The sequence below is a fragment of the Trichomycterus rosablanca genome, chromosome 20, assembly GCF_030014385.1.
Source record: "Trichomycterus rosablanca isolate fTriRos1 chromosome 20, fTriRos1.hap1, whole genome shotgun sequence".
NCBI classification, from domain to species: domain Eukaryota; kingdom Metazoa; phylum Chordata; class Actinopteri; order Siluriformes; family Trichomycteridae; genus Trichomycterus; species Trichomycterus rosablanca.
The window spans coordinates 21,061,304-21,088,070 of NC_086007.1; the positions used below are offsets into that span (position 1 = coordinate 21,061,304).

Here is a 26,767-nt window from a genome sequence, read left to right on the forward strand (position 1 = left end):
ATCTGGAGCGCTCTTCAGTGTTAGCGAGATGGCCCGGACTGTTTAGCAAGCAAGCTAGCGGGCCATCGTTTTTTTTAGTTTTTTTTTAAATCTATTTTCCCCCACTTTTCCCCCCCCAATCTTTCTCCCCTATTCTAGTCGTGTCCAATTACCCTGACTGCGTCCTCTATACTGATTCGACCCTTCACCGCTGACTGAGGACGCCTCTCCACTGACATGCCCCATCCGGTACGCAATCAGTACAGACTGCATTTTTCACCTGCACGAGTCGAGTTCATACACTAATGGACGCTGTGTACGGAGGGCCACCCCCCCATCAGCATTATTCCTCAGCCCTGTGCAGGCGCCATCAGTCAGTTATGAGGACCCATGATCCGACTCTCTACCCTCTAACCCTGAACAACAGTCAATCGTTGTTCATGCTGCCGCCCAACCCAGGCGGAGAGGTAGAGTCGAGATTCGATGCGATGAATTTAGAACCCCAACTCTGGTGCACTAAAGTGCTTTACCGCTGCGCCACCTGAGCAGCTTGACGTCAGTTGGTTTTAAGGTATTTTGTCCTATAAGGATGTATAGGAAACCCTTTGATGCGTTCTATGATCCCGTGGAACTGCATATATTTTAGACTAATGTAAAATAATGGGATTGTTTTTGACCTTAGACACTGAAAATAACACAAGTATAGAATAGAATAGAATAGAATATTTATTGTCACTATACACAGGTAGAATGAAATTTCAAATGGCATCTCTCCAATAGAGTAGCAGCAGTAGAGAAAAGACACTAGTAGTAAAATCACAACAGTTATTTACACTCTAAAAAATAAGATAAAAATAAAAATCCTTGGCCGCTCAGGTGGTGCAGCGGTAAAAACACATGCTGCAACCAGAGCTGGGATCTCGAATACATCGTATCGAATCTCAGCTCTGCTTGCCAGCTGGGCTGAGCAGCCACATGAACAACGATTGGCCTGTTGTTCAGATATGGGCAGAGGAGAAAAGAGTGCTCTCAGGGTGTGTCTCTCCGTACACAATGCTGAGCTGCATTGCACTCGTCAAAGTGCAGGTGATAAGATGCATACGGTATGCTGCCCACGTGTCGGAGGGGGCACTTTACCTTTACTTCAGCATGAAGGGAGGCTAACAAAGCATGCATAAAAACAGATGGACTACAGTCAGTAATTGTAGAACTTCAAAGAGATTCTATATGGTAAGTGAAGCTGATAAAATGGACAGTGAGTGTAAAAACAAGGAGGTGGTTTTAATGTTATGACTGATCAGTGTATATGTAGAAGCAACACAGAAAAGCTAACCCCCAAAAAATGCTATTCATTGTGCCCAGTGGTGCAACCCTGATCCAAATGTAGCAGTAACTTAAAGTGGATAAGTTAATGAATGCAATGCATGATTTAAAAAGCAAATAGTCTATATTTTTGCTTTTAAGGAAAAGCAGCTAGATTGAATTAAGCAGAAAAAATACTCAGATTAATGATCTGCCAGCTAACTGGACAACATGGAAATGGAGAAGGAAAAAAAATCCATCCTACATGTAAGCAAATGCTGGAAAACACCAAGGCTCAGGAAATTAAAGTAACTGTGTTTATTTATAGTCATGCCACAAACGTATCTTTTATCAGATCTGAATCTGATCAATGAAATGTCATATTGGCTGAAGTAATAATGTCCAACAGAGACATATACCTGATTGTATCACAGCTTGGAATATATTAACTGTCACATTCTTCACCTTGGCATCACAGAGACTTGATTTTTGTAGCTTTATTTATGAATATACAGAAAATGATGTAACATGATCATTGATTCTGCGTAATCTCAGAAGTAACATATAGAGAGCAACCATTCCTCAGCTGCTCCTGTATATAGTGTTACACTGATCAGTCATAATATTAAAACCACCTCCTTGTTTCTACACTCACTGTCCATTTTATCAGCTCCACTTCTACAATTACTGACTGTAGTCCATTTCTCTACATACTTTTTTTTAGCCTACTTTCACCCTGTTCTTCAATGGTCAGGACCCCCACAGAGCAGGTATTATTTGGGTGGTGGATCATTCTCAGCATTGCAGTGACACTGACATGGTGGTGGTGTGTTCGTGTGTGTTGTGCTGGTATGAGTGGATCAGACACAGCAATGCTGATGGAGTTTTTAAACACCTCACTGTCACTGCCGGACTGAGAATCCACCAACCAAAAATATCCAGCCAATGGCGCCCCATGGGCAGCGTCCTGTGACCACTGAAGTAGGTCTAGAAGATGACCAACTCAAACAGCAGCAATAGATGAGCGATCGTCTCTGACTTACATCTACAAGGTGGACCAACTAGGTAGGAGTTGTAGCCTAGCGGTTGTAGCCTAGCGGTTAAGGTACTGGACTAGTAAGCAGAAGCAGAAGTTGCTGGTTCAAACCCCACCAGGTTGCCGCTGTTGGGCCCTTGAGCAAGGCCCTTAACCCTAAATAGCTTAGACAGTATACTGTACTGTAAGTCGCTTTGGAAAAAAGTGTCCGCTAAATGCTGAAAATGTAATGTAAAATGTAAAATAAGTGTCTAATAGAGTGGACAGTGAGTGGACTACCATACCACTCATGGTACCACTCATACCAGCACAACACACACCAACACACCACCACCATGTCATTGTAACTGCAGTGCTGAGAATGATCCATCACCCAGATAATACAAATTCTGTGGTGGTCCTGGGAGAGTCCTGACCATTGAAGAACAGCATGAAAATGGGCTAACAAAGCATGCAGAGAAACATATGGACTACAGTCAGTAAAATTGTAGAACTAAAAAGTGCTCCTATATGGTAAGTGAAGCTGATAAAATAAACAATGTGTGTAGAAACAAGGAGGTGGTTTTAATGTTATGGCTGATCGGTGTATGTTTATGTTCTCTTCTTTTTTGGAGCAGTAAGAGTTAATAACTTCTGTGCTGAAATGAAAGTGAAAGTAAGTGTTCATGTTTGCATGGCGGTTTGTTGGCGCTCCGACTGGAGGTCTCTAAAAGAAAGAGTTCTGTCATGAATATTGCGTTTTGTGGGCTTGTTCTTGGAATATTATGTTCAGGTAAATATGATTTAATGGCTGAATATACTTTTAATTATTTAAGACATACAGTATCAGTCCATACCTGTCACAAATTGTAGCTACAGTACTAATGCCAGCACAATCTGCTGGACGCTATATGACCATACGGTATACTAATAGAATTGTATGCATTTTAGAATTAATACTTGATATAATTAATATCAATTCTACTGTATGGAATAGTAAACTTAATATTGTTTTAATGTGGTTGATTATAGGCTATGTGGCGATGTCTGATTTGGTTTCACTTTCAATTATCCAGAATTTGCAACCGTTTGGCTATTGTAACTCCCTAATCTACTGTACAGTCATTACAACGTGAAGAGCAAAATAACAATGTTCAAAAACATGTTCATTCTCTTATTGAAACCATACAGAATCCGAGAGCAACAATCACTGACTGTTGGGCAGCAAGAATGGAAAAAGATTCCAGTTGCACAACTGCTACAAAATCCCCCAACTTTTCTGAAAATGGGGTTGTGAATAACACATAGCTAGATAGTGTGATGACTCTGCTTTTGTTCTACAGTTTGCTCTCTGTATATACAACCCCAAATCAGAAAAAGTTGGGACAGTTTCTTACATTTACTTTGACTTTTATTTCATTGCAGATAGTATGAACCTGAGCTATTTCATGTTTTATCTGCTCAACTTCATTTCATTTGTTAATAAACCTCTATTCCTGCATTCAGGCCTGCAACACATTCCAAAAAAAGTTGGGACAGTAAAGCATTTACCACTTTGTAATGTTGTTATTCCTTTGGCACCGAGGATACCAAGTGATTTAGTGTTTCAGGTTTTATTTTGCAAACACGTCTTAAGATGTGCAACAGTACGAGGTTGTCGTCTTAAAATTCTCCACACGTTCTCTGTTGGGGATAGGTCAGGACTGCAGGCAGGCCAGTCCAGTACCCGTACCCTCTTACTCCGCAGCCGTGCTTTTGTAATGTGTGCAGCATGTGGTTTTGCATTGTCTTGTTGAAAAATGCCCAGCGACATCTTGAAGGCAGCATACTGTATGTTGCTCTAAGATCTCAATGTACTTCTCTGCATTAATGCTGCCATCACAAAAGTTTAAATTACCTTTACCAAGGGCACTGATACGACCCCGACCATGACAGACCCTGGCTTTTGGACTTGTTGCTGATAACAGTCTGGATGGCCCTTTTCGTCTTTGCTCCGGAGCACACGGCGACCTGGAATGCTGATTCATCTGACCACAATACACGTTTCCACTGTGTGATGGTCCATCCTAGATGCCTCAGAGCGCAGAGAAGTCGATGCGGCTTCTGGACATGGTCAACATAAGGCTTTTTTTTTGCACAGAAAAGTTTTAAGTGGCATTTGTGCATGTAACTCTGTATTGTAGTGCCTGACAAATGTTTGCCAAAGTAATCCCTCACCCATGTGGTTATATCAGATATTGGTGAGTGGTGGTTCTTGAGTGGCGGTGCATTTTCCATACTGTCCTAACTTTTCTGATCTGGGGTTGTACATATTGTACACAGTCTTGTTTTATTGAATTTTGCAAAACTTTCCAAAATGGGTTTGAATAACACATAGCTAAATAAATAAATGGATTCCCATTGGTTCGAAGGTGACACACTATGTTAATGTCTGTATGTTAATGTCTAAATTCATTTTCAGCGGATGTATCTGGATCTCAGTCTGAGCATGATGTCCGATGGCTGCCTTGCCAATTTAGGGATGAAACAAGACAAATAAATGTTGAGGGGGTAAATGAAACCAAATTCCACTTCAGAAATGCAGTGTTGCAGTTTGGCAATCCAGGAGACCACCCTGTACACAATGATGCTATTACCTTCCTTGTCACAAGTGAGTGTGTAATCATTAAACCTTTAAATCAATTACCTATTATCAATGATCTATTATGATCAATGCTGAACATATTTCCTGTACACAGCTTCAAAGGTGGATATGAGACACTATATGAAAGGTGGTGAGGACATGGTGGAGTGTGAGATCCATAGATATAACACAGGAGGAATTGTCATGCGCTGGCCTGGTTTTGGCGCTCAAGACAACGATGTTTGGTTTACTTGTGTTCTCCATCATACTAAGGGCCAGTTTGTCCTGACCACCTTTCTCAGACACACACCTGCACAGGAAGGCTATCAAGAGAAGATACAGATTGGAGATCAAGGAATTTTGACCACCTCAGGTAAGTATAGCCCCTGTCTTAAAGATAGGCCTTTAAATAAATACTTCTATATGTACATAATACTCTTTGACCTGTAATTAATCAAAAGCAGTACAAAGATACACCGACCAGGCATAACATTATGACCAAAGCCTTGTTGAAAGCCTACATTGGTGGATTGAGCAGCTGGTATTGGTGGTGCTTTTGTTCTTTTTCTTTAATCTACAGTATACTGTCTGTTTTCAGTGTGATATCATGTATCTATTGTATAGATGCTGTTAATAAAAACACTTTAGGAAGTATCGTATTAGCATCCTCATAGTCTTTGTCCTCTTTCAACAGCTTCCATGATTGTACTGACAAACACGCCTACTGTTCACGTGGGTCTTCTGAAGGAGCAGACGCTACACTGTCAGTTTGCTGTGGATCATAAGTCGCCAAACGTGACCGTTGAATGGAGATTTCAGCGGCGTGGCGAGCGCACTTTGCTCTTCAGCCACTACAGTCGCACTGGAAAGAGCCAAGGCAGCGGAGTGTCTGTTAAAACCCTGGGAACAGGAAATGCCTCTCTGAAAATCCCTCTCGCTACACAGTCTAACGAGGGCACATACATGTGCTCAGTACTTGTCCCGCCACTCTACGGCAGCAACGATATCACCCTGAGCATCCAAGGTAGGACGGTTAAGCATGTTATATAAGAGAGGGCACAGATAGCTTAGCATTTTGCAATTTGTGCTAGTTTTAAGGAGTCTGGGACCCATAAATGTCAGCTTTGGGTAAAAGAATCTGCTAAATGATTATAGCTGCAATCACAGTCGAAATGTTACTGAAATTAATATGACCACAACAGGACCAGATGTAAAAAAAAATGCAGCAGGTCCAAATTAATTTTATTATTTTTTTATTTGGTTAGATATTTTGCTTACATTGGAATTACAAGTAAACTAGCCAACTTACCATAAACAATGAAAAACACTTTTATTAAGACATTGGTTAAACCAGTTAATTTATGGGACAGACTTACTATATAACATGTTTCCTTAATTATATGGAATCATTTAACATTTATAACGTGATCTATTTAGTTCTTGATCAATTGTCTATGCTTTAATATTACGAACTGCCCAAAACAATCAGTTACTGGTACCATACTGGATTTTATACTGTGTTTGCTTTAGCTGACCTGATCAGACCATCCAAAACATTCCACTTTTAAATGTATTGTAATGAATGTAAAGTGGTACCTTGAAACTCAAGCAGCTTCTGGGAGTGGCGTTGAGTTTAAAAGGCGTTGAGTTTCAAGATACAGTGCTACCTTGTAACTCAACGTACACTAAACTCAAAATATTTGAAACTCAACACCCTTCGTCAAGAAATTTGTATCCTTAAACTCGACGTGTGTGCGACTGCTGCATTGTTCATCGCTCGGCTTGAGCAGTGCGGTAAAACGTCATCAAAGTGCGAATATGAGACGAATCTCCATTTGTGTGGAATAACCGTCAAGTCTACTCTGAAAGCTGCACATGTATCTGTGTTTATCTGGATTTTTCTCCTGTTTCACTTTTAAACTTATGTTATAGCTTGGGGTGCTGAGAAATTGTGAGAATCAGCTTTTCCGAGAGTCTAAAACGCTTATTGTTAAAAAAAAGCTTAATGTGACATAGAAACACTAATACTCTCTTAATTGTTACTGCTCATAAGTTCTCTCCATTAATTAAGAACCATAAGTAACTGTTTTTTTAATTGTATTTCTGTGTTTTTATATTATTCTTGTACATTAACCTGAAATATATGCAGTTCCACAGGACCATGGAACACATTAACAGATTTCCCATACATCCTTATGGGAAAAAATACCTTTTAAACTCAACGCCACTCCCAGAACCAATTGACGTTGAGTTTCAAGGTACAACTGTATTTTTTCCCATAATGATGTATGGGAAACCTGTTAATGTGTTCCATGGCCCAGTGGAACTGCATATATTTTAGGATAATGTAAAATAATGGGGTGGTTTTGACACTTATACACTGAAAATAACAAATATAATACAAACACACCAAAAATAAAAAATAAAAACAATAAAACCTGCACTTTAGATTTCCTTCTTTATTGTTTCCTTATGCTTCTTAATCGTGGAAATGCTTGATCTTGGAATACTGTATTTACATTCACATGAGAAGTGACAAAATAGCTTTTGCGCTATTTGAGTGTAGGGGACGTTGAGTTACAAGGTACCACTGTAGTTGACCAAAAGCTTTTATTTACTGTAGCTAAATTTAAATAGCAATGGGCTATTGCTAACAGCTAGTTAGTTTTAGTAAACTGCATGGATGCTGTATGCCAAGTTACAATTAAAACAACTACCTTTAGTCAATGATTTAACCATGGTTCTTTTTTGTTCATCCCTTTCCTCAGAACCGCCACGTGTGTCACTGAATGTGGACACATCCTTGTCCTTACCACCAGGAGGAGAGCAGAAGGTGGTGTGTAATGCTGACGGCTACTACCCACTTGATGTGAACATCGAGTGGTTACAGGAGCCAGTGGGTTCAAACCTACTGCCCGTGGTTCTGAAGAACATTTTGTACTCTAGTCACCGTCACAATAAGGATGGCACATACTCCTTCTCGGCCTTCTTCCTGCTTCAGCCTAGCATTGACGATTCTGGGTCCAGGTACACTTGCAGAGTGAACCATCAGGCTCTGCGTACACCGATTCGCAAGAGTTTTACCCTCGTCATCACAGGTAAGCCATGGCAAGCTGATTTACTTTTTTATATTATACTACACGTTACTTGAACTACAACCCCAACTCAGAAAAAGTTGGGACAGTATGGAAAATGCAAATAAAATAAAGATGCAGTGTTTCTTACATTTACTTTGACTTTTATTTCATAGCAGACAGGATTAGATTAGATTTTTAGACTAATTACAGTTTTTCTCAGTTGCTTTGGTGCATTTCTCACATCACTATTAACATTTGCACAACAGTAAGTACATTTCTCAAAACAATTAGTACAAACTGCAAAACCTAGTTGATAACCTTCAAAAGCGTGTCACTTGCCCAAAATGGATAGTTCATTCCTCAAAAGCAAGTATTCATGTCAATGAAAGTGTCAGTGTCATCAAAATAAAAAGTCCTGACAACATTGTTTATGAACAAGATAGTCAAATGGCTTTGTCATGTTTTCATTATGACAGTTCACTCTGTAAGTGTTTTGCAATGCAAAAAAGTCAGATCATGGTGACACTACCTGAAAATGCTCAAGACAGCACTATACACTATTAGCACACCCATTTGAAATCTACAGTTAGGTTACACATTACTGTATTTAGTGAGGTAAATGAGTACAAGACACTCAATACGTACAGTATGTTTCACATTTTTACTGCATATGCTCTTTGCAATTCTAATTTGTTCACAGCATTGTGCTAAAGCAAAGTACAAACTTATTTACAACAAACATAAGAAACACCGTTTGGGTAGAGCTGTGCACAACTGTAAACAATATTGCAGATTCTGATCAGAGAAATGCACCAAAGCAATTAGGAAAAACTGTAACTTGGAAAGTACCGTCAAGGAAAGGTCCCAGAAGTAACATGTTTGTACCACTAGATGGCAGTACAGATGTATTTCAGACATACTTGTCCAACAGTACATTAATGTGTTATTGTGTTTGTTCTTCTCACAACAGATGAAGAATCAGCACTGTGGTATTTCTTAGTATTTGTATTTATCCTGGTCATGGTGGGAATACTGATCTGGCTGCTGCCTCAGCTCTTTGCTAGTAAGTTTGTTTGTTGTTTAAATTGGTCATTACTTAGTGCTGAATGTGTATAAAGTTGTAAGAATATATGTGTACGTTTATGTATATGTGCATAAATGGGATGGGGACGGGTATATATATATATATATATATATTCACTAATCATCCACAACATTAAAACCACCTCCTTGCTTCTACACTCACTGTCCATTATATCAGCTCCACTTACCATATAGATGCACTTTGTAGCTCCACAATTACTGACTGTAGTCTATCTGTTTCTCTGCATGCTTTGTTAGTCCCCTTTCATGCTGTTCTTCAATGGTCAGGACCCCCACAGGACCACCACAGCAGGTATTATTTGAGTGGTGGATCATTCTTAGCACTGCAGTGACACTGACATGGTGGTGGTGTGTTAGTGTGTGTTGTGCTAGTATGAGTGGATCAGACACAGCAGCGCTGCTGGAGTTTTTAAATACGGTGTCCACTCTATTAGACACTCCTACCTAGTTGGTCCACCTAGATGTAAAGTCAGAGACGATCGCTCATCTATTGCTGCTGTTTGAGTCGGTCATCTACTAGACCTTCATCAGTGGTCACAGGACGCTGCCCACGGGGCACTGTTGGCTGGATGCTTTTGGTTGGTGGACTTTTCTCAGTCCAGCAGTGACAGTGATGTGTTTAAAAACTCCAGCAGCATTGCTGTGTCTGATCCACTCATACCAGCACAACACACACTAACACACCACCATGTCAGTGTCACTGCAGTGCTGAGAATGATCCACCACCTAAATAATACCAGCTCTGTAGTGGTCCTGTGGGGGTCCTGACCATTGAAGAACAGCATGAAAGGGGGCTAACAAAGCATGCAGAGAAACAGATGGACTACAGTCAGTAATTGTAGAACTACAAAGTGCTTCTATATGGTAAGTGGAGCTGATAAAATGCACAGTGAGTGTAGAAACAAGGAGGTGGTTTTAATCTTATGGCTGATCGAACTGTAAATAATTATAATTTATATTATGTTTTCACTTGCAGCAAAAAGACAAGCACCAAACAAGGTAAGGAAACTGTTTAAACACCTGTAAATTGCTACAACTGCTATTTCTAAACAATAAACATATTAAGCGTAAGTTAAGATGTCTTTAATTAATTATGTTTGTGTTTACCTCGACCTGGGTGCGCATGTGTGTGTGTGTGTGTGTGTGTTTGAAGGTCTTACTGCATGTGTTTGCCATGTGTGCATTTACACAGCGTGTTTACACAGTGTCTCTTGTGTGCAGCTCTGGTAACCATGCTAGAAGAATTACAGCTTCACTCCATGGAGACAGAAACCACAATCCTTCTCCTTCCTCACCTCCTTCCTTCCTGTACCTGCCAGGTTGCTTGATCAGGTCTTTCACGTTGAAATCACAGAACACCGTCTTTGATCTGACGCCTAATGAAGTCATTGATGCTTACAGACAGATCAGTGTGTGGTATTAATGTCATTAAAAAATCATCTAGAATCAACTGTAAGAAACCTGCCAGCTTGCTGTGTATCACAACTTGTGATAATAATCTAACACTGAATGTAAATGAGTTCATTTAGTAAATTTTGATGGCTGCTGTGTGACTACAAAGCTGAAAATTAATACTGAACAGCGTATATTAATTAGCTGTAGACCTAATTAGTTGAAAATGGAAATAAAAATGTTTGTTTGAATGAGTTTGAGTGTGTTGTTGGTGCATAGGGTAGAATTTTGGGTTCTTAGAGTTACAAGGCAAACTAGATCGATGCTAGCCATTTAGAAAAGCAGTCTGCCATGTTTTTGTTTGTGAGCATTAAAGATTGTTGTGGATTAAACGTCTCTTTGAGAAGTGTCTTTACTATGTTTTCAATAGTACAAATATTACAAACTGCAAAATATCCCTAACTAAACTAGGTTATGATTTTAATGCTGCAGGGGTGTGCAATATGTCGATCTCACAGGTCAATTCATTCAAACAGGTCAACGTGATTTACTTAAAAAGTGGCCACTGTCACTTTAATTTGTGGTTTGTTACCATAGCTATGCCCCAGCCCGCCTAAGGCACCACTAATCTAGAAAGTTTTCATTCATCAGTAGCCAGTTTGCGCCATTTGTACATTTTTCCTTTTGTAACCTACATTTTTTGTGAAGATGAGTGCACAACCAAGCACAAAGATGAGGCCAACCTTAAAAAGTAGATCGCGCCGCTCAGGTGGCGCAGCGGTAAAAACACACGCTGTTCACCAGAGCTGGGATCTCGAATACATCGTATCGAATCTCGGCTCTGCCCGCCGGCTGAGGCTGAGCGGCCACATGAACAACGATTGGCCTGTGGTTCAGAAAAGGGACGGGATTAAGCCGGATGGGGACTCTCTCTCAGACTAGTGCGATTACGACCTCTGCTGGCTGGTTGGTGGCGCCTGCACGGAGATGGGAAAGGAGTGCGGTAGAGGGTGTGGCTCCCCGTACACAGTGCTGTACTGCACTGCGCTCGTCAAGAGTAGGTGGTCGATTGCTGATGTGTCGAAGGGGCGTGGAGCAGCCTCGTTTTTCATTGTGAACATTTTCATTGTGGGCATTTTAACCCTGCATCCTTCTGCCATCCCATAATAGCTAGCCAGTTAGCTGTAACATTTATATATACAGAGAGAAGTTAAAGTGTTTACACGGATGATCCACTTTGGAAGCACATAGTTTCCTCTATATAGTTGATTTATTACACGTGTTCGCAATTGTTGTGGCTGAACAGTCTCTTCCCACCATGTCTGTGCTTCGCTTCTGACAACGTCATATAAACAATTTGTCTCAGGGGAGCCACTTTGAAAAGGTCAGCAGCAAACTGGGTCACAGTTCAATCAGATTGGCTAAAAAATGTACTGTTAGGTAGTGAATCTGGGTAATACACGGTAGCGCAGCAGCAAGGTAAGCTAGGATAGTCACGTTTCATGTTAAAGCAGACTTTGACTGGTGTATGCTATCTGGCTAATTTAAACTGCTAATATTAAAAAGAAATGTATGTAATTGTATACTACTGTTTGTAAGAATGTAATGTTACAGGTGACAATTATACCACGCTAATGTTTAGCATGTACAAAATTTGACTCCATGATTAGTAAACATGGTAAAGCTATTTACAATGCAAACCCAGTCTCCCTATTTTAAAGCTTACTAGTCACCATGCTGAGTAAGTGACTAGACATGCCGAATTTTTTCTCCCAATCTTGTCATATCCAATTCCCTCCTTCCTCTCTACCGCTGCTGACTTCCTCTCCTGACCAATGAGAGCCGTGACTAACACACACCCCCTCCCAACTGTTTATTTTCACCTGCTCTAAGCAGGTTCATATGGAGATCTGTATCGTGCACAGAGTCACGCACTGATCGCCATTATTCCTCGTATTAGTTATGAGGAATCCCCTCTGGCAATCCAACCCAACGGACGAACCAATTATTGTCCATATAGGCGCCCAGCCTGCCGGTAGCAGAGCTGAGATTCAAACTCACGAGTTCAAGATCTTGTCTCTGAAAATGAGTATAACAGTTTAAGCTGTTTTATAAAAAAGTGTTATAATAAAAACAGAAACATTGGCCTACAATCATCAGTATGATGTTGATTACAGTGACTGGACTAGTGATGGGATGAGGATGCTACTTCCAAAGCTTGACAAAACAATACTGTGTTATGCTAATAAATTACAGTTATCAATTGTTATTGGTTAACCGACCATAACTGTTAATTTACATGTGAGGTATAATTGTACAATTATTATAAAACTGTAAATCACAGTAAATTTCCAACAATTCCTTACACTGTACCTGGTTCTGCATTAGCTAAGAAATGACTTGGTCACTGCAATGTTGCCTTCACATTTCATCTGAAACATGACACCAATGGCATATGAAGTAGCCCCCCATACCAATACCCAGTTAGCTACCACACTATAAACACTCAAGTCAGGAATGGCAGCTGTTCCCCAATATTACTCGCTACATTCCCACACTCCAAAATATCTCGAGCTAGTGATCTTTCTTCATCAAACATTAAAGTAAATTCAAACTGTATTAGATTAAATTACAACCCCAAATCAGAAAAAGTTGGGACGGTATGGAAAATGCAAATAAAATAAACCCAAGATATTTCATGTTTTATCTGCTCAACTTCATTTCATTTATTAATAAACATCCATTCCTGCATTTCAGGCTTGCAACGTATTCCAAAAAAAGATGGGCAATTTAGGGCTAGTAATGAGGTGAAAAACTAAATAATAATGTGATTCCAAACAGGTGATTGTAATCATGGTTTGGTACAAAAGCAGCATCCAGAAAAGGCTGAGTCCTTGATGAGCAAAGATGATCAGAGGATCTCCAGCCAACAAATGCATGAGAAAATGACTGAAATGTTTAAAAACATTGTACCTCAAGGAAGGATTGGAAGGGATCTGCATGTTTCTCCCTCTACAGTGCATAATATCATTAAACCATTCAAGGAAATGGGAGGAATTTCAGTGCGTAATGGCAAAGGGCACCATCTTTGATCCCTCAGACGGCACTGCATCAAGAACCGCCACTCAACAATAGCTGATATAACCACATTACTTTGGCAAACCTTTGCCAAGCACTACAATACAGAGTTACATGCACAAATGCCACTTAAAACTTTACTGTGTAAAATAAAAGCCTTATGTTAACCATGTCCAGAAGCGGCGTCGACTTCTCTGGGCTCGGAGGCATCTAGGATGGACCATCACACAGTGGAAACGTGTATTGTGGTCAGATGAATCAGCATTCCAGGTCTTTTTTGGAAAAAAACACCAAAGACAAAAAGGACCATCCAGACTGTTATCAGGAGCAAGTCCAAAAGCCAGGGTCAGTCATGGTACGGGGCTGTGTCAGTGCCCTCGGCAAAGGTCATTTACACTTCTGTGATGGCAGCATTAATGCAGAAAAGTACATTGAGATCTTATCTTATCCAGGGACGTTCATGCATTTTTCAACAAGACAATGCAATGCAAAACCACATGCTGCACACATTACAAAGGCATGGCTGCGGAACAACAGGGTACGAGTACTGGACTGGCCTGTCTGCAGTCCTGACCTGTCCTCAATATAGAATGTGTGGAGAATTTTGAAACAACAAATGCGACGACGACCCCGTACTGTTGCACATCAGGAAGAATGAGACAAAATAAAAGCTGAAACACTAAATCACCTGGTATCCTCGGTGCCAAAACATCTTTTTTTCAAGTGTGGTGAAAAGGAACGGCAACATTACAAAGTGGGAACATTTTTAAAGAACGTCCTGGCTGTAAAATGATTGTATATTTATAAATGTTCTTGTTGAACTGCTTGGCCGTGTGCCCCAGGGTGAACAGCCAATATACTGTAATTAAGCTTTACAACAGTTTAGAGCAGTGGTTAAGAGCCTGGGCAACAGGATGTCTGGAACGTGCATGCTTGGTGGGTTAGCAGGCAGCGTGCTAAAAGGTCAGCATTTGGTCACACTGCAGCACTCAGAACTCAGAAGATTGCCAGTTCAAGCCCCACCACTGCCAGGTTGCCACTGTTGGGCCCTTGAGCAAGGCCCTTAATGCTCAATTGCTTAGATTGTATACTATCACAACTGTGAGTCTTCAAAGATGGAAAATAAAACTTTGCATTACATCAATGAGCTTCTTATCCCGCCATTACCACTGTCAGTTTCCATTCGCTCAGCTGACATTTCCATAATGACTTGTTTTGTTTGAGCTTATGAGCTGCGAAAGCTACGAACATGGAAAAGACACTTCACATCCAGCTCCGCTCTCATGACCCCCGTGAGTGCTTGGCGATTTTATGAAGTTGGTCCGCACTGAAGCGTCTGTACACTCCAGACCATCTTTCTCTCAGTAAGGGAGCATGTGGGTCTAGCTAGATCACAGATGGGGTGGAAAAACAAACAGGCCCGGCTCACACCAGGAGGTGGAAAGGGGGTCTGTAATAAAAGTCAACGTGTGGCAAGGGAGAGGCTTGTTTTGTTTTCAAAGCCGGGCAGTCTGGGGCACGTTGCCAGCACATGCACCTGTAAGCCTGATGTAAGCTTGGGAAAAAATCAGTAATGAGTGAATTAGTGATTAGTAATGGGCAGAGTGAGGTGCTTTAAAGCCCTGCAGTGAAGTTAAAATGGGATTTTGAGTTTAGGAATGACAGGATGCTGATGGAATTAGGTCACGTTTCATTATGGTGTGGAGTTTGGAGACACCAGCCTTCCAAGGAGATTGTGGTTGTGCTTGCAGCTACACATTTTTCCTTCTGACCGCACCATATGATGTAATACTATGTTGAAAGCATTTGCTTTGTATTTGTTTTTCTTTTAAAAATTAATAGTTTTTAATAAATCAACAATTTTTTACATTTATGGCTTACCACAAACTGATGCCATCCAAACAACATTTTGGGAAACAAAAGGGAACTAAATTTGAGTTGACTGCTAAACAAACATTTTTTTTTAATAGCATAAAGTTCCTAGCTGCTCTAAATGGATCTTGTTTTAAGGAACATTTATAGGTTACAATCCACAGTGTGTTAAATTGTGCAAATATTTTACCTTTTTAAATGGGTGACTCATGGAACAACACTGTCGCCCCACAGCAAGAAGGTTCCTGGATTCGTTTCCCAGGTGGAGCGGTCCTGGTCCAGGTCCTGTGTGGAGTGCATGTTCCATGTTCTCCCCGTGTCTGCGTATGTTTCCTTTGGGTCCAAAGACATGCAGTCGGGGCGCCCAGGTGGCGCAGCAGGATATTCCGCGTCGAGATTCTGAACTCCTCGGTTCGAAACTCGGCATTGCCACCGGTCGGCTGGGCGTCATCTAGCAGGCATAGTTGGCAGTGCCTGCAGCAGACACATCTCTGCTAGGGCGGGATGATTGGACTATGTGGGTAGGGACCCTGATTGGCAGACAGAGAGGCGTCTGTACTCTATTAGACACTCCTACCTAGTTGGTGTAGATGTAAAGTCAGAGACGATCGCTCATCTATTGCTGCTGTTTGAGTTGGTCATCTTATAGACCTTCATCAGTGGTCACAGGACGCTGCCCACGGGGCACTGTTGGCTGGATATTTTGGTTGTTGGACTATTCTCAGTCCAGCAGTGACAGTGAGGTGTTTATAAACTCCAGCAGCACTGCTGTGTCTTATCCACTCATACCAGCACAACACACACTAACACACCACCACCATGTCAGTGTCACTGCAGTGCTGAAAATGAACCACCACCCAAATAATACCTACTCTGAAGTGGTCCTGGGAGAGCCCTGACCATTGAAGAACAGCATGAAAGGGGGCTAACAAAGCATGCAGAGAAACAGATGGACTACAGTCAGTAATTGTAGAACTACAAAGTGCTTCTATATAATAAGTGGAGCTGATAAAATGGACAGTGTGTGTAGAAACAAGGAGGAGGTTTTAATGTTATGGCTGATCGTTGTACGTGTGTGTAATTCTTGAGGTCATCCCGTTCCCCTGCTGTTAATGGCCTGTCTGAACCTAACACGCACCATAATTCCAGTTCAGGAAAACCCCACCTCCTTCTCGAGCGTCGTAATGAAAGCCGACTCCACGCTCTCATCTAGTAAGTCTGTACGTCTGTTTCTCAGTTTAATCCATTCGTGCGCCCACGATCACCCCAGCACGCATAATCCTCGTTTTTACCCAGCCGTCTTTCCACTCTTTTAACACTCCACTTATTGCGGTCATCGGTTGCAAAGATCAGCTGGTTGTTTTTGGCCTGTAAAATTGCCTATTTCATGCTCAGCGTTTCCTCATGGTGGTATATTTAAAGTACACGCTTGTGAGACGCTCGAGCTCATGAAAAGATTATATTTCTAAATAAGGCTGAGAACTGCCAGTCCACGGTTTTATTAACGTGCCTCTCAAAAGGGGCAGAGAGGAGGACAGTTGAGCCATTAAACCTAAGCTGAGTGAGCCGCTTTGGTAATAAATGTATAAATAGGTGAGAAACTAGTCTGATTTCATGGAAAGTGTATAAACACTAACATTGGAACATCTGAAATATGATGTAGATAGTGTTTACTGTATGGAGGTATGTAGGATTACTGTATAATTTGCTACCACATATAGATGTTTTCAAATATAATTACATGTAATAGAAGTGTCTGTGTATTCACATTAAATATGCGTTAAATGTATTTGGGTCACTGAGTGTACAGGGTGTGTAGCCTTAGCATAGTTGTTAGCATGAGTTTGTGGTTCCCACTGTAATGACTTGCAGCTGGTTTTTGTAGGGTTATGAGCCATAAGTGAATGGTTTCAAGCAATATTAAGTGTAACTGTAAAGAATCCAAAGTCGCCATGAGCAGTATTAAACGGTTAACTCCCATTGGATGGTTGCTTTTGTGTAAAGAGCGATTTTAGGTCAATTGAGTCATTATAGCACTAGTAACATTAGTCAAAAATAAATGAATCCATGAGCATGATGTTTCTTCTTAAATCTGTGGTTAAATAAAGCTTTTATATTTATTTCACTAGGATTTTAGCAAAGCAAGGCAGGTCAAGTTTATTTATATAGCACCTTTCATTCACTGTGGTTATTCAAGTGCTTTACAAATTAAACAATACAAAGGTAATGCTATAGTTTTGAAAATATATACAATAAAAACAATATTAAAGCCGCTCAGGTGGCGGAATGGTAAATCCCGCTAGCACACCAAATTTCGAATACATCGGATCGAATCTCAGCTCTGCCATCTGGCTGGGCTGGACGCCTACATGAACAACGAATGACTGTTGTTTACAGGGTGGGAAAAGCCGGACCAGGGTTTCTCATACCTGGTGCAATTACGACCTCTGCGGGCTGATCGATGGCGCCTGCGCAGATTTGAGGAATAATGCTGATCAGCGTGTGGCTCTCCGTGCACAAGGCTGATCCGCATCTGAACTCGCCTCGTGCAGGTAAAAAGATGCAGTCGGTACTGAGCACGTGTCGGAGGGGGCGTGTGTCAGTTGCGAAGCTCCTCAGTCAGCAGTGGAGGTATATTTGCTCCATATGTTTGGTACATCAAACACTGACGCTTAGCTCAAGCCTCTTTGAGGCCTTTTAGAAGATTGTTTTATGCTTTTTTATTTGAAAAACCAACCCCTCAGCTTAACTTTTGGGGAAAACGTTTGGAAATAGGATAATCCCACAGGGTCGGTCAGTTGTTTGTATGGCCACATGGGTCATGATTCTTCTGCACTGTAATTTGAAGGAAATATTTTTACACTTATCTGTTATTACAGTAAGGAAAGATTCATCTGTGAGTTCGAAAACAAATTCATCTTCAGAATATCACTGTAAGGACATCCAGGCCATTCTAAGCCTCATAAAGGAGGTTATATTAGAGTTCAACAGAAGATTAAGACCAACACCTACCAAGAATTCTGCTATTCTGATAGCTTGGTTTGCGAGGTAATCTAATCCATATAAAGACATCAGCTTTTGTCGAGAGGGAAGACCAGGAGGCCAGGAACGGGCCTCCTTCAGTGCTGTAACACTCAAGAAGGGTCACATGGGCATATTTCCAGTCAATAAGAGAGTGAAATGGATGGATAACAGTGCTGGCCCCCTTACTTAAACCCACTGCCCACCCTCTCTGTCCAGGCCTCAGTGCTGGGAAGTGAAGTCATGCACACTGTGTTTTATCAGGCCTCTGAGAGGTCAGCACTTCTCCTGTTCTCCGCCTCTCCCACCCTTGTTCTGTGAATGTTTACTTTACAGCCTCAATCTGTTGGTTGGCTTTCCTTTAGGTCAGTACTTTTATATACAGCCTAATAAATAGCTTAATTGGCCAAACATTTTGGGCCAGATTGTTAATATTTGTTGATATTTGTGGTATTAAATGAGCAGAAACATCTACAAATATTAATAATTACATTTAAAAAAGAAAGAAAATCTGTAGTAAGTATAAAATAAGCGAAAGTCTGAACACCCTAATCTCTTTCAGATATCAATGCTTGCAAGTGCTTTTTGAAACAACCTAGGCATTCCACTCTTTCTAACCCACTTGTTCTCACTTTTCTTAAAAAGGCTTGCATTCCTGAGAATTTCCTGGGCTGTTTAGGATCTCCCCACAGTTTTTATATCATTCAAGTCAGGTATTAGTAAGAGCCAGTCTAAAAGCTTCATCTTACACGCCTTAAATTAGTTTGTAGAAAAACAGGTCTAATGGAAAAATATAAGAATCCAAATGCATTTTTAGAGCACAGATCCAAATGGATTCTAATACAATTCAAATTATCATGTACATCTAGGTGGTATGAGCAACATGCATTGAATTAGCAGCTCTGCCATACAGCTACTGTTGGGCCCTTGAGCAAGGCCCTTAACCCTCTCTGCTCCAGGGGCGCCATACAATATGCGAAGAAGGAATTTTATTGTACTGTACATCTGTATATGTATAAATTAGGGCTGGCTCGATACCACTTTTTTATGTCTGATACCGATACTGCAAATTGAGTATCTGCCGATACCGATACCAATCCGATACCGTCATTTCTCAATAATACAATAATACATTTCTCAATGCACCATGGTTAAACTAGCTATCTAAATAACAATGCTCAGACTGTGAAACAGATATTCTAAAGGAATAAATACAGAACCTGCAACATCACACTTATACAAAACTGCTGTTTTTATTTTCACTTTTACACACAGAACATTTAGCAGCATTTTTGGTTACACTTACGTTCGAGCCGTTGTTCACGTGACACATCTCGCTCTACGGCGTGTCGTCCAAAGTGTCTACAGTTGGAAGATGTGGATGTCAATCGATGATGGACCAATTAGAATTGACGCAGAGTTTGGTTAAGATTTTCCGTTAGAGTTCTGTCACGTTTTTAGATTATTAAACCTTGATGGATTTTGAGGAGGACGTCTGTGGCTAAACGGGAAACTGTGTAGTTTGTTTTATTTCATAACACTAACGGATTAATCGTTGAGGATGTGAGAGATCTCCAAGCCGGGACAAGATAGGTTTTCTTTATCTCAGGTGAGCGATTTATCATTTATAAAGCCATTTTTATTGTGCTTAAACAGTGTTTTTAGATGTGGCAGTAGTAGATCATTTTTTAAAATGCTAAAAGTTTAAGTAGATCAGTGTGTTTTCATTTCTGAATGGCTGTTGCGGATGAGTTGTAGATCAGTGGCACATGTTAATGATGTCATCAAGATGCACCTTATTACGGCAGTTGCCGAGTGAGCCGGCAATCAACGGCACTCTGTTGAAACGTATCCTCGTGTGTTATTTGCTTTACACACAAACAATGGCCTTATTTACATTAAGCAACAGTATCGGATCAGATTACACGTTTTTTTTCCTTCCAATATCCGATCCAGTTATTCGGGCAAATATTGGACCGATTCCAATACGGATCGGATCGGATCGGTGCTAGCCCTAGTATAAATGACAAATAAAGGCATTCTATTCTACAAATTAGGGTTTAATGTTGTCTGTTAAGGTAACCAGGGTGGTTCAAAGCTGAGCTTTTTATCACGTGACGCCTCATACCAAGAATAAAACCACTGCTTATCCACAGTTGCCAAAAAATAACATCACCCACACATGCGATCACTAATCAGCAATGCACTAACACTGCCATCTTTCATAAAAGCTCACTGTCCTCATGATGGATGTTTACTTAAACACTGGATCTGACAGGAGCCTAAGATGAGCTAATTTGAGCCTTGCCAAGAAAAGCACTCTCACTCATCTGCAGGTGTCAACAACATCTGGCATTGCTACCTCTGGCAGGTGTGTACATGCACATAAGCCATGTGTAGAATGACAGGCTACAGTTCACAGCAACTCATCACACACCTGCTTTTACTACTGGTGCCCTGATGGACATGTTGATCAGTGATCACAACAGATCAAGTAGCCTGGTCTTTCTATGGCAAAGCTCATGCCAAATCTTGTACTTAACTAAAGGATACCCCATTTGCCCCTTTCTTTGTCCTTAATCTAAAAAAAAAGTATTGTGCTTAAGGCAAAGTGATGTCATTGGTGGGTTAAGTTGGCTACAAGAGCTTCCCTACATCTAGGACCCTGCTCTAATAACCAGGTGGAAGGTCTGGTAACGTCCAAAGCCATTCTTAGTAAGGGTTCTGTAATGGGTAGGTAGGCTATGAGCAATTCCCGTAGCCATAGGAGGTGCAAAACCATCAGTCATAGCTCTAACTGACATTGTAGTTCTACAACTCCTCACCCAAGTCACTTCCCAATTTTACTCCTTTTAGTTAGGGCAGAGTAACAGGCATTGGGACTGCAGTTGTGATGCAGTGTGTTGGTGGACCGAGTAGCTAACACACTGTTCATGTTCGCTGTTCCACCTACTGTTCTCTCATAAGCTTTCTCATAAGCCTACCCTTTTGTTACCGGGAGTCGATTCGAGTAGATTCGACTCCTCGAATCCCTGGCTCTCCTATTCATTGCTTCACTTTTTCTTCTGACTAGCAGGCTGTCAGATAGCTCAGCTCAGACTGTACGGCGAGCACTCTACAGGACTGTATCAAATCCTGCCTCAGGCTAGCGCAGTGATCCCGGCCAGCACAAGCAGCAATCTTGTTTTTTTGTATTGTTTTATTGGTTAAAAGTATTGCATCGCAATCTTGTATAAAAACAAACTAGAATATGAGGGCTGATAGAGCAGCTTTGGCAATGTTTAATCAAGGATTTAATACAATAATACAAAAAAACGCAAGATAGTAAGTGCTGTAACTAGTCCAAGAGTTTATTGTCACCTACACTGTTCAGCCGTAACATTAAAACCACCATTTTGTTTCTACACTCACTGCCCATTTTATCAGCTCCACTTCCCATACAAAAGCACTTTGTAGTTCTACAATTACTGACTGTAGTCCATCTGTTTCTCTACATACTGTTTTAGCCTGCTTTCACCCTGTTCTTCAATGATCAGGACCCTCACAGGACCACTACAGAGCAGGTATTATTTAGGTGATGGGTGTTGTGCTGGTATGAGTGAATCAGACACAGCAGCGCTGCTGGAGTTTTTAAATACCGTGTCCACTCACTGTCCGCTCTATTAGACAATCCTACCTAGTTGGTCCACCTTGTAGATGTAAAGTCAGAGACAATCGCTCATCTATTGCTGCTGTTTGACTTGGTCATCTTCTAGACCTTCATCAGTGGTCACAGAATGCTGCCCACAGGGTGCTGTTGGCTGGATAATTTTGGTTGGTGGACTATTCTCAGTCCAGCAGTGGACACTAACACACCACCACTATGTCAGTGTCACTGCAGGGCTGAGAATGATCCATTACCCAAATAATACCTACTCCGTAGTGGTCCTGGGAGAGTCCACTTTCAAAGCATGAAGAGAAACAGATGGACTACAGTCAGTAATTGTCGAACTACAAAGTGCTTCTATATGGTAAGTGGAGCTGATAAAATGGACAGTGAGTGTAGAAACAAGGTCGGTGTACATAGGCCACTTTACAGCATTAGTAGCCCCCCATGCTTAGACACAAAGACTCGAATACTCCCTAATACTTACTCCTAAAGAAAGATGTACGCTCCCACACACTTATTTAAGTTCACCAAGAGAAATCCCCTGAGTTGCATCAAAAACCAGGCCTCTTGCTAGTAAATAGCTCAAAGCATATGAAACTTTTATAAACGGCAGTTCTCACACAGGGCTTTGTTTGGTTTCTGAAGGTTTATTAATCTCTAAAAGAAAGACCATATTTTCACATGTTTAAACAGCTGATATCTTGGGGGAAATGAATCATTCGTTTAAGAGTCATAAAATGATCTTAAACTTTATGTTACCTGTTGCCAAAATACGAATTTTAACTTTGTAATGTTAGAGAAATGTAACAGATTTTATCTACTAAAAATCATCCCACGGTTTCCCTTTTACACAAGCTTTTACATTTTGGAACAAAGCTTACACTATATTGCCAAAAGTATTCGCTCGTCTGTCTTCACACGCTTATAAACTTGAGTGACATCCCATTCTTAATCCATAGGGTTTAATATGATGTCGGCCCACTCTTTGCAGCCATAACAGCTTTAACTCTTCTGGGAAGGCTTTCCACAAGGTTTAGGAGTGTGTTTATTCTTCCAGAAGCGCATCTGTGAGGTCAGACACTGATGTTGGACGAGAAGACCTGGCTCGCAGTCTCCGCTCTAATTCATCCCAAAGGTGTTCTAACGGGTTGAGGTCAGGACTCTGTGCAGGCCAGTCAAGTTCGTCAAACTCGTTCATCCATGTCTTTATGGACCTTGCTTTTGTGCACTGGTGCGCAGTCATGTTGGAACAGGAAGGGGCCATCCCCAAACTCTTCCCACAAAGTTGGGAGCATGAAATTGTCCAAAGTCTCTTGGTATGCTGAAGCATTAAGAGTTCCTTTCACTGGAACTAAGGGGCCGAGCCCAACTCCTGAAGAACAACCCCACACCATAATCCCCCCTCCACCAAACTTTACACTTGGCACAATGCAGTCAGACAAGTACCGTTCTCCTGGCAACCGCCAAACCCAGACTCGTCCATCGGATTGCCAGACGGAGAAGCGTGATTCGTCACTCCAGAGAACACGTCTCCACTGCTCTAGAGTCCAGTAGCGGCGTGTTTTACACCACTGCATCCGACGCTTTGCATTGCGCTTGGTGATGTAAGGCTTGGATACAGCTGCTCGCCCATGGAAACCCATTCCATGAAGCTCTCTACACACTGTTCTTGAGCTAATCTGAAGGCCACATGAAGTTTGGAGGTCTGTAGCGATTGACTCAGCATACGCTGACCCCGCTCTGTCATTTTACGTGGCTATCACTTTGTGGCTAAGTTGCTGTCATTTCCAATCGCTTCCACTTTGTTATAATACCACTGACAGTTGACTGTGGAATATTTAGTAGTGAGGAAATTTCACGACTGGACTTGTTGCACAGGTGGCATCCTATCACGGTACCACGCTGGAATTCACTGAGCTCCTAAGAGCGACCCATTCTTTCACAAATGTTTGTAGAATGTCTGCATGCCTAGGTGCTTGGTGTTTGCGTGTGTGTTTGTTTAATGTGTGTGTGATGGATGGCAGTTGTAACCTAGTGGTTAAGGTACTGGACTAGTAATCCAAAGGTTGCTGGTTCAAGCCCCAGCACTGCCAGGTTGCCACTGTTGGGCCCTTGAGCAAGGTCTTTAACCCTCAATTGCTTAGATAATATACTGTCACAGTACTGTAAGTCTCTCTGAATAAAGACGTCTGCTAAATGCCCAAAATGTAAAAGTAACTGGACTGACGACCTGTCCCGGTTGTTTCCTACCTTACGCCCAGTGAATCTCACCCACCATGACCCTGTATAGGATAAAACAGACAATGAATAAAAGTTGTGAATGCACAGTTAAGTGTTCAGCAGAGATTCAGGATACAACTTGCAGAAGGATATGATAGAGATGTTTTTTGACATCAGCGTACTCCGCTTCCTTGAGAACGTCTCACCAGTGACATATCAGTATTAGTTTAAAGTACAGCATGACGGATTGTTCCTGCCTCTCAGGAAGGGGTTGACTGATCCTGCTTCTGTCTGGTGCTTTTCTCTTTTTTTGTTCTGAACTATTTGTTACAAAGGGAGACGGGAATTTGGTTTTTATGATGTGTTGACAGAATGATCATCTCCCTGTCCTTTATGTGGTCTGAATTATATACAGTGGAATTTAAGGGCATCTTCCTGTTTACGACAGTGTATTTTTTAACTCTAGGATTACTTTATTTGGACTGATGCTGGTTTCTTATAAGGCTTTCATTACAATGCTAAATAATAATTGCATGCAATAATTTTTCTATGTTATTTACTGTATTAAAAAAAAACCTTTTTAGTTTTTCGAAGCATTTTTTTCACTCACTGAAGCTTCCCACCCACTGTGTCCATGATAGATACCAATCTAGGAAAGTGAGGGTTAGCACATTCTTTTTACAGCCCACATGAAGCCAACTAATCCCTTCTACCTGCTGCACGTGTTTCTTTAAATGAACACATGTATGCGCTCACACCGGGCAACAAAAATCTAATTTGAACCCTTAAAACTTAATGTGAGGTATTTTTGGTATAATATACTCAACCGCTTATCTTATCCAATCAGGGTCGTGTGGGGGGGGGGGGGGGGGGGGAGCCTTTCCCAGCTTTTACCTGGACGGGGTGCCAGTCCATCGCAGGGCAGACACAAATACATACACACACACACACATACACACACCCATTCACCTATAGGGCAATTCAGTGTCTCCAATTAACCTGACTGAATGTTTTCACAGACACAGGGAGAACATTCAAACTCTGCACAGAATGGAACCGGACCGCCCCGCCTGGGGATCGAACCCAGGACCTTCTTGCTGTGAGGCGACAGTGCTACACACTAAGCCACCATGCACAAATATACAGTGCACTTGAAAAAGTACCTTCACCATTGGTTCAAATCTAATTTAGGATGGTATTTGTGGGGGGCTGTGTTTCAATCCGCACACAAAATCCTACAGAGTGTGCTAAAAATTATAGCCTCACTATTGGTCGAAATCTAAATTGGGATGGTATTTGTGACAGCCTACAAAACTCACCGTATTAAGTCGTTAATGAAGCAAAAAATAACAGGTAAAGCGGAGGGCTGAGTTTCAATCCGCACACAAAATCCTATTTAGTGTGCTCAATATAGTTGCCTCACCATTGGTCGAAATCTAATTTAGGTAGTATTTAGGACACATTTAATGTTTTTTGGGGTTGGATTTATTGAGGTAATGGGTTTACCCTCAGATCCTGACGATACTTTATGCTGAGTTGGGTTTCAATGATCTTAATAAGTGTTGATTGGAAAGCTTGGGTGTTTTTCTAATTATACTGTGTGTGGTAACGTGATGTCATGAGTTGAAAATGTACACTGCTGCATCTTCACTTTGCAAGAGTGTGTATGAGAGAGAGTGTGTGTGTGTGTGTGTGTGTGTGTGTGTGTGTGTGTGTGTGTGTTTTATCTCTAAGTACGTGAGCTAATGTGTAGCCCAATAAATGGTGAGGCACAGCATGGTTTCCACGTGCCGTGTGCGGAAGACGGGGAGCAGGGCTGTAATTATATGGAGCCAGTCCTCTCAGGAGGTTGGCATGGCTTTGTGGAATGTGTTCCATTTCTTTCTTTCTCGACGTCTATCACCTACCACCACAAGGTTACGTTATATTTGGGTTATTTAAATATATATTTATATAAGAGTAGATAAATATAGTGGTGCATATATGATATAGTGATGCGTATATGCTATTTTGCATCATACAGAAGGTTTAGCTTGAATCCCTAGCTTGTAATTTTATATAATTAAATTATTAATTCCTTTATCTTATTCAGGGTTGTGGTGGGTCACAATTCATACACAAACACAATCTAGCAGGAGCAGCATTGTTGGCTTCAACCAAGGGGTGGGTAAACAGGTTTCCGTCAGAACCACCTTGGGGTAACCTAGTGGGTAGAGCTTTGGGCTATCAATCGCTAATTCTTATCACATTTTTGATATTTTGACTAAACTAGTTGTAATGTAGCATTAGCTTTATACTGTGTTAGCCACAATATATAGGTTAGCCAAACAACAGTGATGGACAACCAGGGACAGCCTGGTGGTAGCCTAGTGGTTAGAGCTTTGGGCTATCAATTGGAAGATTGTCCGTTCAAATCCAGGCTCTGCTTGGCAGCC

At 41.3% G+C, this 26,767-nt stretch overlaps 1 protein-coding gene across 1 annotated transcript; it reads left to right on the forward strand.

Annotated features, from left to right (window-relative positions):
- The first annotated feature begins 2,979 nt into the window (after positions 1-2,979).
- On the forward strand, positions 2,980-10,888 carry dhrs13b.2 (dehydrogenase/reductase (SDR family) member 13b.2). The gene is made up of 8 exons (XM_063016751.1): positions 2,980-3,089; positions 4,758-4,946; positions 5,035-5,292; positions 5,614-5,943; positions 7,688-8,017; positions 8,967-9,059; positions 10,077-10,099; positions 10,322-10,888. The coding sequence occupies exons 1-8, from the start codon at positions 3,044-3,046 to the stop codon at positions 10,328-10,330; spliced, it is 1,278 nt and encodes a 425-aa protein (XP_062872821.1). The 5' UTR covers positions 2,980-3,043; the 3' UTR covers positions 10,331-10,888.
- Positions 10,889-26,767: the final 15,879 nt, after the last annotated feature.

Excerpts from the sequence above, each read along its gene's own strand:
- dhrs13b.2 (XM_063016751.1), top strand. The coding sequence starts at position 3,044 with ATGAATATTGCGTTTTGTGGGCTTGTTCTTGGAATATTATGTTCAG. Across the intron at positions 5,293-5,613 it reads AGGAATTTTGACCACCTCAG|CTTCCATGATTGTACTGACA; the intron begins GTAAGTATAGCC and ends CTCTTTCAACAG. Across the intron at positions 9,060-10,076 it reads GCTGCCTCAGCTCTTTGCTA|CAAAAAGACAAGCACCAAAC; the intron begins GTAAGTTTGTTT and ends TTTCACTTGCAG.